Below are 13,153 nucleotides of genomic sequence, written 5' to 3'. Positions count from 1 at the left end.
TATATATATATATATATATATATTTATTTATTTTTTTGCACACAAGTTTTATGAAATGTTTATTAAATATTAAAAAATTTTTTTTTTCATTCCTAGCCTAATGGGCGGTTTGAAACTAACAAAAAAATTTGTCTCAGTATCTCTGGTTATCATCCTGAGTCATGGCAGCCATCATGGTCAAGTGAGTTTATTTTAATTATTTAAAAAAAACAGGGGTTAAAAATAATGTGCAATCATGACTCAAAAATTACATTGTTTACCCAGGGCATATATAAAAAAATTTGAGACCCTTGTTTCAGACCAGGCATGTAAATATTTTTTTAAGAAATATCCTGAAGTACCTTAGGGCATTCTCAGATTTTGATCAAAATCATCAAGATATTGGATAGTTGAAAACATTTGTTATGAATGTTACTAAATTTAATTTTATAAATAAGAAATAATAAAGCAAAGCTAGTTTTATTTGCATTTCTCTAGTCATATATATTTTTATTTTTAAAAAAAAAACATTTGGAATATAAATTTGTCATTTATAGCTGTAGTTAATTAAATATAAAAGTTGAAACTATAAAGTGAAAGCTAAAAGAACCAAAAATTGACATTATTTTTAGATTTCTTGCTTAACACCTGTTTCAAATATTTAATGAAATTTCAGGTTATTAAAGCACAATTTTTTTATATAAAGTTTGTTTAAAATTCTCTTGAACTTAATATTTGTATTTTTTTTTAGCTAAAAGGAAGGGGGCAAATTATTACATTGTTAATAATAATGCTCTGCATTTATTCCATTAATACTTATTCACACTTTATATTTTTTGTTAATAATACTTAATACAGATTATAACATACTTAATTTAACAGTATTTATATAAAAATAATGTTGTAATTTTTTTGATAATCGATACACCTTTATGTTTCTAAAACAATTTTTTATTAGGCATGTTAAAATTTCTAAATTTTCTGAGACTCAGTATCTTATATTTTTAAATAATTGTGTGTCTGGTATTATAATAGCAACATTAATTCAATTTTATCTATTTAGATTTGTATGCATTAATTAAATGTCTAAAGATCTGTCTCATTGTTTAAAAATTTTAGGTATAGTTATTTTCTTTACCACTGATTTTTTATTACTATTTTAATGACATTTAATTCATGAATGTTTTTTGGCAATATAGAATTTTATAAACTAATATGAAAAATAACTAATATCTTTCAATTGCAATCTATTTTATTTTAATTTTCTAAGATGAAATAAATTATATAAATTTTAACTATAAAATTTATCTTTCCAACTCTATATACTTTCAGTTGAAAAGAAAAACATTGATTTTTAAATTGTAATTGCTGATTCAAATTAAATTTTTTTAATGACTAATATTTGACTTTTTGAAGTTATCAATATTAATTTGTATTTGAAAGGTAAGATTCTATTTATAGTTATTAATTAATTAGTCTTAAAAGTAGGTTCTTTTAAGTTTTTTTTATAAATTAGTTTAATAAGTCAGCATTCATCTTAAGTTAGTGCTTAACATTACTTCTATATCTTAAACTAACTGTGACTTAAAATTTTCCTTTATACAAACCAAAATTTTATTTCTTATCCATTCATTTTCTTTTCTTTTCTTACTACAAGAACTAGAGCCGGTCTATTGCACGAGTGACTGATGTGACATCGGACTACTTTTTTATCTAATTTTATTTACTGATTACAAAGATATCTTCTCCAATTTTACTTTGGAAAAACTTATACACTTTTCAATTAAAAATTTTGCAAAATATTTACTTTAGGCATAAAGAGTTTTAATTAATAAAATAAAAATATCCTGTGAATGACAAAAATGGACATAGATTTAGAGTGACTGAGCAATACGACCAATCGAGTCAAAAATTTCAGTTATATTTTTAATTTAGTTGAATTATGAGTCAGAAATTTTAGTTAAAAAAAAGACTAAATTTTAAGACATATAATAAAAAAAAAATTTTAAAAAATAGCTTTTCCAAAGAAAAATTTCCTGCATGAAAGACAAGGAATTGTAACAGACATGAGACATGTATAGTTTTGTACTGTATTTAGCTATTATTTTACTGTAAATGAAAATATTTAATTTTTATTAAGTCGAAAAAAATTGCAAACAGTATATTTTATAAACGAATTATAAAAGGAGTAGTTAAAGTTTTCAATGTTCTCAGAAATTTATTAACATTAAGGCTCTACACATTTCGTACTGATTATCTGGCTATGAGTTTTTAAATCTGGAAGCTTCTTTTATGTCAATTGACACTGAAGAATTGATTGTTCATTTTCTGTTTTAGTTATCTGCCCATGAAATGCTTTATTTTAGTAAGTATCAGCATTGAACTATCTCCTTCTTGGAATTGAATAACCTATTCTCTATATTTATCTCATTATTTTGTATTATCCTGACCTAAATTTGATCATTCTGGGTTTTTTCCTTAGACTCAAATAATATATTGATCCCAGGACATATCTTAAATACTTTTTAGATACAAAGGAGATGTCTTTATTTTGTATCTTTGTTTTTCCAGCTTTATATAATAAAAAAATTTAATATCTTACAATTAGAACTTGGAGACTGACTTGTTATACAATCATTTGTAAAAAACTTCCTGCTTATTTGCTTTCTTTGTCATTTCATGAATGCAATTGCAAAAGATTCTTTTGTTAGAAGCTAGAACTAATTTGGGTGCATGTTGTACTATTTTTGCTCTTATTGGTTTAGAGGGTATTTTTCATGATTTGTTTTGTCTTTCACTAAACAAACACTTTTCTGTTTTGTATTTTATGTAATCAAATTTTTCGTGCATTAAGGTTTCCTTCATTTAATCTTTTTCTTTGTACTTTTTATTCTAACCACTTTCCTCTAACCCACTGCTTCTCTTTTCTTGCCTTTCAACTACTATTTTAGCCATTGATAATTAAAAGTAAACAAACTCTTAGTACTAAATTGGGTTCTGGCACTTTCAGTGTTGTAGTATTACTTTTTTAAATGTTTTCTTTCTTTTGTTATATGTTCTGAATAACATTCAGAATTATGTTTTCAATGATTTTCTTCAGATAAAATTCTTTACATTATTAATGTTTTCAAAATTTTAATATGCACCTCTTATAATCTTGAAATATCCACTTGTTTGTTCTTCACTTTTGTTAATACTCTGCTCGACTTGAAAAATTTGCTTGGATCATGAAACAGGGTTCAATGCTTAAATTAAGTAGTTAACTATATGCAGTAAGATTTCTTGTTATAAATAGCAAAAATATATATATATATATATTAGACAACACTTTAGATCCCCATGGGTCAGACATGACAAATTTTAAACCTTATTTTTTCAGTCAATTTCAAAATTTGTTTTTCACTTTTTATAATAATTCTTTTTTTATTCCAGAAAAAGAAATATATCTTAAAATTATTTAACGTAAATTAATTTTGCTAAAATGAAAGAAGTTCAAGATTTTTGTGACAGACATGACCCAAATTTATTATTTACTATCTAAGGTTACCAAAAAAAGTGTCATAATTAAATGTAAAGATATAATTACGTCGATATAATTTTTTTTCTTATTATTTTTATGAAATCCCAACTTCTATCTTCAACTTAAGACCAAAAATAATTTTATTGTGCTAAAATTTAAAAAATAGTCTTCGTGGATGCTTTTCATGAAATTGACTAGTCACGATGGATCAGTGGTTAATGACATTGAACTGTCAATGTGTAGGATTGAGGTTCTATCCTCAATGGGCAGTTTATCTGCCAAGTTTTAGATCAATAAGTACTAACTTGTCTGCAAAATAAAGGCACTTGTGAAGTTTTCCAATTGGATTACTCATTTAGATTAATATTTTAGTAAACTGCATTAGTTGCCATATTACCACTATATTTTAGTTTATAAATAAATCTAAAAGTATAACTATTGTACTTGGTATCAACAAATTTTATGTTATAATTGGAAGAAAAAATATTTTGTAGATAGAAATGATGTTTTCAATTGTAGGTCAGGCTGTGCTTGATTATTTTAATGATTTAGGATTTTGAAATTTTTTAAAATCCATTTTAAACTTTTGAAAAGTTCATTTATTTGCAATTTTTATTTCTTTAGAATATGCTGTCATAATCAAATTCAGAATATTTATGTGGTTGGCACCATACTAGCATACTGTTAAGACACTAAACTGTCATTGCGAAGTACTGTGGTTTGATCCCCTGTGGCAACTTAAAATCCACCCAGCTTCAGACCAATGTGTACCAGTGTGCTTCAGAAGTAGCAGTTACGTGTATGCAATTCTGACAACAGTACTACAATTCTGCTGTTGGTCACGAGACACATTGGTCTCTTTTTTTTTTGAAATAATTGTTAGTAATGCAGAATTATTTTTTATTACCATAAAGTTAATCACTAGGTAAATACTTTCAAACCATTTTGAATTTCACCTATGAATTATTGTTTTAAATCTTGAGTATGTATATTTCTTTTTTAAAATTTTCTAGTATAATGCTTTTTCACTTTCAATTTCAGTAAGGACTGCATTGTTGGCTATTATTGGCTTTCTACCTACTCACGGGAATGGTGCTATTGGCTCTCTTGATTATACTCCAGAAGAAAGAAAAGAATTAGCCCTGAAGTATGCTTTTAAAATCTTATACTATATTGCATTTAAATATATGGTAGTCCAAAATGATTTTTATGATAAATGAGTTGCTTGTGAAATTGGTATTGTTTTTACATTAATTGAGATTTTAAATGTATCTATTTTTATTTTTAATTGATTTCTTTTATTTGTGTCTCAGGGAGTACTAGGATCAAATATCATTAAAAAAATGTCATTGTTTAAGGAAAAATAATGTGTAGTAAATTAAAATAAAATGTTTGGTTATTTTTTTATATATTTATTTTTTGAAAAAGTACAGTAGGGAACCGATTAACCGGAATGATCGGGACCATTGCTATTCCGGATAACTGATTTTTCCGGTTTTCTGAATCGCTACAAAAAGCCGTTTTTTTATTGTTAAACCCAACTAAAAATATATATATATATTTGGAAATAATCTTAAAAAGAAGAAAAAATGAAGTAATACACTAATGATTATTTCCAAAATGATGGTAAGGTAAACATCTTTCAAAAAAGAAAGAGAAATCCTAAAATCATATGAGGAAAAAAAAAAACTTTTTTAATGGGGGGAAAATTTATCGAATTTCGTTCCGGTTTTTTGGTTTTCCGGTTTTCTGATTTCCGGATAACGGGTTCTGTACTGTACTGAAAATTGAGGAGGAATCTATTAATTTATGTAAAATATTTGGAGCATAACTAATCATTATTTTCCAAAGCTGTCAGAATAATTAATTAAAAACATTTTCTCTTAAGTTCCTTTCCTTTAAACATATGGCACAACCTTATGTTCATGTATATATTCCGAGATATTATATTTAACCTTATAGACAGAAAATTTTATCCTGTACACAACTGTTTTCTATCTTTAAATATTATACTTTTTTTATCATTTGTGCATTTTTTTCTTTTTAGTTATTTCATTTTTTTAAAAAATATGTATTTAGTTATGTTATCTCTGACAAGGACATAGAGGCTTGAAATTGGTTGGTTTATTTTATTATAGTTTTATTTGTTTCAAATGAAATATTTTTGAAAAAAGTAAGTGAAATTTTTTAAAAATAATTAAATGTGTTTCCACCTTGTTTGGTTGGAATATCATAAACCAACCGATACAGATTCTCTGTTAGTTTTTTTAAATTGTTTCTCTGGCTCCAACATCTGATTTATATATCTTATATAAAGCCAAAACAAATTTTTTGTGATTTAAACTTCTCTGGTGCATGAAAACCATTCTATAAGTTTCTTTTTTTTTTATCCCCATAGTAGTTGTTGCAACTTTTTGATTACCTGCACTTTTATGGATCTAATTCTAAGTTCATTCCTTTATCAAAACAATACCACCATACCATTGCTACCTAATAAAATATATCTTAGTTGTTTTGTTTTATTTAGGTACCAAGAGCATGTTTAAAGTCTAGAAATGAATTTTACTGACATTAGCCTACATTAGTAGTAGTAGTGTAGTTGACCTGATTTTTATGATAAAAATATTTTGTTCTTATTTGTCGCGATTTTTACCTTTTTGAACCGATAAACCTGATTTTTGTGTGAGTTCAGAATGTTCCGCTTCCTACCCATAGTTGTAGATTTTAAAATAATTTATTTGAGGAATTGGAAATTTTTATTCTTGATCCATTTTTTTTTTAAATTTCAATTAATAGTAAAAAATTGATAGTTTAAACTCAAGGACTGTCGACTAATTATATATATAGTTCAGGCATCTAGCCTTTTCCATGGGAATCATTGTTTAAATTTTTATGAATAAGAGACTCAATTAATAATTATACACTATCTAGTTTTTATGGTGGTAAATTCAGGGAATATAAATTATTGATCCCAATCAACTATGCTGTAATTATGAATTTTTAATTAGAAAATTAAGAGATCACCCACTAAATTACTTTTTTTTACAAAAATGCAAAGTAGCATATTAACCTCATTTTTGTTCCTAAATTATTGATATCCTACTTGTAAATTATTTTATTAAAAGTATTGAACTTAATTCCAAATTTTAATTAAATATCCATTTGGTGGAATATTAAAAAATGATGCTGGTTATGATGACTTTAAATGCTGCTGTTTTATTATTATCTCAAACTATTTTGAAATTAAAATTAATATATTTTACTACTCTTGAATACTAAAAAATTAAATACTTGTATTTTTAAATACTTGATAAAGTTTGGTAAGTTACTTTTGTACTTAAATAGAGCAAATTGTTCTTTTGTTAGTTTATCATTTTCATTTTAAAATGTTATTTGGGATATGTATACTTTACCAAATATATGCCTTTATATTTTTGAAAAAATATCAAGCCATATTTTGTGATTCTATCTGACTTTTTAAAAATTGGCACCATGAGGACAATTTTGTAAATAGTTCTGTGAACCATTGCAAGCTCCCTTAGTAGTTTCTACGTATTTTATGATTTTTTTATGCATGTGGTAAAGTATGATTATAATCCACTTCTACTGTGTTTTAACCTTCTTCCAATCTGTATTTTAAGTTTTTTTTTATTTCCTTCTAAAAATTTTAAGGTACACCACCATTTTAAGGTATTCCATTAATATACCTTTTTTAGCTATTCATATCATCACCTTAAAAAAACCATAGTATCACATTAAAAATAATCATTTATCTTTTTTTACAGAATCATTCACTTAATTGAATACTATCTTTAAATAGACAGTATTCTTTTAGTTTTTCTATTTCTCATAATTTCTCCTTTATCTATTTGCTGTTTTTTATAAAATATTTCTTTTATTGTAAATATTCATAGATGTTCATTATATACTCATCTTCTATATATTCTAATGTATGCAATTTTCTATATAATCATTAAATGTCTTTTTATTCTCATTCAAACAAATGAACTTCTCATTCAAACGAATGAAAAACTACTGAAGGAATATAAAAAAAAACTTACGTTAAATTAATTCAGTTAAACTTGCGAACCTTGAATAATTAACGAGGCTCTAGATTTAATGAGGAAATTTCGAATAATTGGTTGATTTAATATTAAATAAATTTCTATTAAACCCAGTCATTTGGAGCCTATTAAAACATTTCCTTAAACTGCTTGAAAGAATAATTTTTTGCAACTTTTCTTTGTGTTAAAAACCACTCCTCTAGTTCAATTTGAACAGAAATTGTATGTATATTATCAAGAAAGGGAGCCTCATTTATCTTGCTCTGAATCATATAAATCAATTGCATTAACGAACATTAAATATTGCTATGCAAACCACTGAATAGATTTCATGCCTACTGTTATTCATATGTATGTTGTGTACATATGTCACTGACGATATGTTTGCAAAATACAGAAATTGTCTTAATGTTTGTAAATGCAGGCAGTGATGGGGAAGAAACAATTAAACCTCCACCATTCACATCCAACATGAAGTTGCTAAAAACTTGTTTCCTGACTTTTCTAGAATCAATTGTTCTTCAAAATAATGTATTTTGTAAAATATGTATTTTACATTGGAAAATCATCAAGATTCGATCACACACACAAAAGAAAGAAAACAAATTATCAGATGTTCGCCATAATCGTGTACCTAAAAATTTGTGAAGAAAATAGTCATTTTTAAGCATTTTTTGTACATTATGATTTTTTTATTTTTGTTAATTTTGACTGAACCTGGTGTAGTGAGTACTCTGATTTAATGAGTGAATTATCTTGATCCCTTTATTTTGGTTATAAACTGCTTACACTATATAGAGCTCTATTCCTTTGATCAAGGAGGGTTCTACAATTCCAAATCATACATCTAGGTACATCTTGAATCTACTTATTTTTCTTAAACGTAAGCTTTTATTACTATTACAGCATGCTTGTGAAAATTTCTTTGAGCATGTCAATTAAAATTTATTTATAATGTCTTAAACTTATAAAGGTTCTAACTTTTCAGATCACAGAATTGGAAATGTCCTCAGTGTGGTAGCATTAAGAAGCATTTAGCAGAGAAAAGTTGTGATACAACAGAAAATCATAAATTGCTAGAAAATGAAGAACCTACAGTAAAAGTAAATATAATAGAAATTATACATGTAAAGTTAATTTAAAATTACTGTCATATTATTTATCTAATTTTGCTTAAATCTGTGTTGAAAAATTGTTTTACTACACAGTTAAAAGCTGATTATTTTTATACATTTTCTAATGTCTGAAAGTACGGTTTTTTAAGCACAAAGACTGTAATTAAAAGGGTAATTACTATTTTTAGTTTTAATTTATTTTTTTAAAAAAATGCTTTTTTTTCCTTATTTTATTATTATATAGAATAAAAATAATAACCTTCATATATCAATTAAATGCTATGTTGAGTATTATATGTTTGGAATAATGTGGATAAGTATTATATGTTAAAATAAATGGATATTAAGATTAAAATAGTAATTTAAATACGCAAAACTGTTATGAACAATTAGTTGATATGTTTCAAAATTCAAATAATTTCATATTTAAAACACAAGAAAAATATAATCTGAATTTTGTGCAATTTTTTACATTTCTTGTCAATTTTTTAGCATTAATTGGAAAGAAGTGTTTTGTAGCTGTCTTCTCCTAAATCTTAATGTGTGTAAGATATATTCCATGCCAAATTTATTATTTTTTATTAAAAATGCAATAAAAGAGCAGAAAAATTTATAATCCTTAAAATCAAACCGCTAGGTGAACACTAGCTATCTGTAATGTCTGGTATTGGAGTCTGTCCCATAATTATTCTACAATTATCCTCTTTTTTTCTAATTAGCTCAGTCTGCAATTTATAATCAATGTTGTTAAAGGATATTTTATAATTTGTATGTATTTAACTTTTCTGAACTTTCCTTTTTTTTACTTGGTGCAGATTGGTTGATTACTACTAGTGTGATTCTATAATTTGTTATTTCTTAAGAATTTGTTATTTCCTATTTATTTCAAACTATGCAGACATTTAAAACTAAAAATTACTTTTATTTGGAAATATTTTTCTTGCTAAAAGGGAAGGAAAAGGATTTCCATGGAATTGTTTTTAAACAAATACTTAATATTTAGGGAATAAAACTCATTTTTAATAGTATGTTTCTTTTTCCTTTTAAATTTGAAACTGTTTTTGCAATTATTTATCTAAAGTTAAAGAGCAAAGTTGTCATGAAACTAATTGAAATGATTTGATTTTAGGATGAAAAATCGCCTCTTACAAAAGAATGTTCTAACTCAGCAAAGTTTGAAACCTTGCCTTCAAATGAATCTGTGAATGAATTATTTACCAAACCAGCTCTGTCAACCAAAAATCCTGATCCAACTGAAAATAACAATGTTTCTGTCGATGTTGCTACTACTTCTGCTGTTCCGTCCATTAGTTTACCAGCAGAAAATATTTTAAGGCATAGACAAAATGTATCAGAACTTGAAAACAGTGCAGTAACTGTTCAGACAAATGTAACAAGGCCTATGTCTAACAATTGGTCTTCCACGCTTATGTGGGTTATTGTTATCTTGTTAGGAATTTTAATTTTAAGACGTATTATATGTCAATAGTTAGATATTTTTAAACATGTTTATTCAATCTATATCTGCTTAATAAATCATTTATTTTAAAACACTGTTGAAAATTGATCCGTATATTTTAGCCCTACAGTAGAACCTCTATTGATCTTTCTCAATAGGCCATTCATTATAAATAATAAATACGGGAAAAAAACAAATGCGGGCAAGCTCGAAATATCAAATAATGACTAGATACTTATGTAAAATTAGTACATTACATATTAAAAATTACTACTACTTCTCTGATTCCGTCCATACAGAAAATATTTTAAGGCATCGAAAAATGTATCAGAACTTGAATCAATTATAATAACTATCACTTTAAGTTAAAAAGAAAGCACTATATTAGAGTACAAATGTTGATGTTAACAGAGGTTGACAATTGTTTTAGTGTAAGACATATCTACAGAGAATAGTGACTACAACAATTCTTGAACTGTAACTTGTAATATTTTTTTTAAAGGTATTTGCTAATAAGGTAAAAGTCTATTATTAATTCATACTAGCAAATAAAATCTTCGTTATAGCTAGCTTTTTGTAATGAGAGAATATACATTTTCATTTTTAAAATAGCAATAAGCATATAAAAATATTTACAAAAACACACAAAATAGACATTAACCTCTGTTTCTTTTATTTTGAGCAACTATTTTGATTAAAAATATCTATCAATCTTAGATTATCTTAGATTTCCTGCAGATTGTAGGATGATTTATGTAACTCTGTACATTGTTGCATACCACAAGAATGTTTGAACAAGTTTTTGCAAGATGCAAGAAAAAATGGAATGAACTGCAATATCTTTTGACGTCATAGATAACAGTATGATTATTTTAATACTAGTAGGCTATCAAGAAGAAAAATCAAAAATCACTGAGATGTGTGATCAATAAAAGGAGCTTTTTGTGTTTGAAGTGTGTGCCATGATTTCTAAAAAATAACGACTTATTTTTTGTTAGATGGAAGATAGCTTAGCTAATAGCTCAGATACAGGATTATCTTCTTACATCCAAATTAGTCTGCAACCTCAAGGCCGTCAAGTAGAAATTAATATTGTAAAAATTTAGCTTAATCTATCATACTTGTAGCAAAATTTGCTAATATATCCTTAAAAGTTATACATAACCTTATGTTGTTTAAATTGAATTTTATACATTGATACAAAAAAAAAAATATGCAAAAATTCTTTACTCTTAGTTCGTTGCCATGTTCTTTCAATTCAACTCTTTTATTTTTATTTTATAGAGATGTTTTAAAAAGAAGTTTCAGTAATTCCCCCCTCCTCCATTTGTTTCTTTACGTTTTAAAAATAAAACAGTTACTTAAATGAAAAGTGGTTGGTTCTAATGCCACACGGGCAAGCCTTCTTGGCAAATTTAAGGCAGAGTGTGTGATTTCTGTTTTTCAGTGGCGCCATCCATGGCCAAGAATTCGACTTTTGCCACATCATACCTCACACCTGTTTATAAGGCGGACCCATTCATTCATCCACAGATCGTAATTTTGACCTGAATCGGAGAACGATCAATCTCCATTCCAGTACCCCCAGAGGTTTGGATTTGTTTTGGGAACACGGAGGACTTTGTGGCTCGACAGAATTTAACGGGCATCAGTCACCAACTACACGGGGAGTCTTCGGGGTTCGAACCCACGAACTCTAGGACATGGGCTCAGCGCCCTACCGATCAAGCTATCCCGGCCTAAATGAAAAGTAATCTGCATTTGCTCTAATAACCTGTAGTGCTCACTGCTCTTCTGGAAGATTCCTGCTACCAGGACTGGTAGTCGCCCACATATAGCTTTATAAAACAGGGATTAAAATTGTAAAAAAATATATATATATATTTCTCTGTATTGATACCAAAAATAATTTAAAATGTCTTCCGTTTAAACCTTAATCATATAATATTGATCATTTAAAAATCGCAATTTTTAATTCTAGTAATTTTTAATTCCTTGTAATCATAAAATTTATGTATCTTACAATGAAGATATTGAAATTGACATTTCTTACTAAAAAAGATAATTTTAATGTTTCATTCCAAAAGTTATTAATGAAAATAATTTGAAAGAATTAATTTATTTAAATTTGTCTTCGAATCTGACATCAATTCTATTAAAAGCTTCTATACTATTCGCCGCTTGCGATCAAAGTGTGGAATGAACATTTGAGCAGCTGGAAAAGTTCTAGTGTCTTGCTCATTTTCAGCTGATTTTATGGGAAATACAGGATTTTCAATAATAATTAGGCTCTCTTATGACATGTTTTTAAGCTACTTATAAAAAATGAAGATAAGAAATATGCATATTTGTGTTTATCAAATAATATTTACACAATAAAAACTAAAGCTATTTCAAACTGTTTAATCATTGCTAAGATAATAACAAATGGAAGATAAAAACACCAAAAACTCTATTTATCCAGTGGTATTAGAATAGGTTTGTCTTTTATTTAGAAGCGTGAAGTTTTCCTAGAAATAAATTTTAATTGAATTTTATCCCAAATGTACCTAAATTATATATTTGAGTACACATATTTAAGACTTGGATCAGTTAAGTTGTTAACCTCATGGGGAAAAAAATTTTAATGGCAAAAATCATTCGTTTAGGCTTAAAACTGGTTGGCCAGCGAAAATTCGTTTTAATGGGATACCTGCAAGTGACGTAGTGTGGGTATCTCGCTCCTGATTGGTTGTTGGATCTGGCTTTTGTTTACAATAGCAACTGTTCTTTCCATTCTGTTTCGAGTAAGTCAAGCCCTACAGCTATCAGTCCTCTTACGTGACACATTTTATATTCTTTCACAAAGATTTCAATTCTTTCACTATATATTTTTTACTTAGCAGCTAGACAGGCACGACGCCATGCCATTTTGCTTCTAAACCATCAGCTGGCACTGACGTCATAGGTCACAAGTCACAATATTTTTAAGCATAAATTCAGCAGACGCCATTATAGCTTCATTTGTGTTGTTGAC

The 13,153-nt window shown here is 26.8% G+C and overlaps 1 protein-coding gene across 2 annotated transcripts; it reads left to right on the top strand.

The window, feature by feature from the left end:
- Positions 1-96: 96 nt before the first annotated feature.
- LOC122272868 (ubiquitin-conjugating enzyme E2 J1) lies at positions 97-10,232 on the top strand (the record flags this gene model as incomplete). Of its 2 annotated transcripts, XM_071188503.1 has the most annotated exon segments (5): positions 97-181; positions 2,317-2,344; positions 4,541-4,646; positions 8,552-8,666; positions 9,808-10,232. In XM_071188503.1, coding segments are annotated over 5 exon segments (690 nt in total). In that variant the 3' UTR covers positions 10,168-10,232.
- Positions 10,233-13,153: the final 2,921 nt, after the last annotated feature.

Source organism: Parasteatoda tepidariorum, unplaced genomic scaffold (assembly GCF_043381705.1).
Source record: "Parasteatoda tepidariorum isolate YZ-2023 unplaced genomic scaffold, CAS_Ptep_4.0 HiC_scaffold_1354, whole genome shotgun sequence".
Lineage (NCBI taxonomy): Eukaryota > Metazoa > Arthropoda > Arachnida > Araneae > Theridiidae > Parasteatoda > Parasteatoda tepidariorum.
Note: the sequence above shows the minus strand (reverse complement) of the source record. Positions and strands in the feature narration are given on the sequence as shown.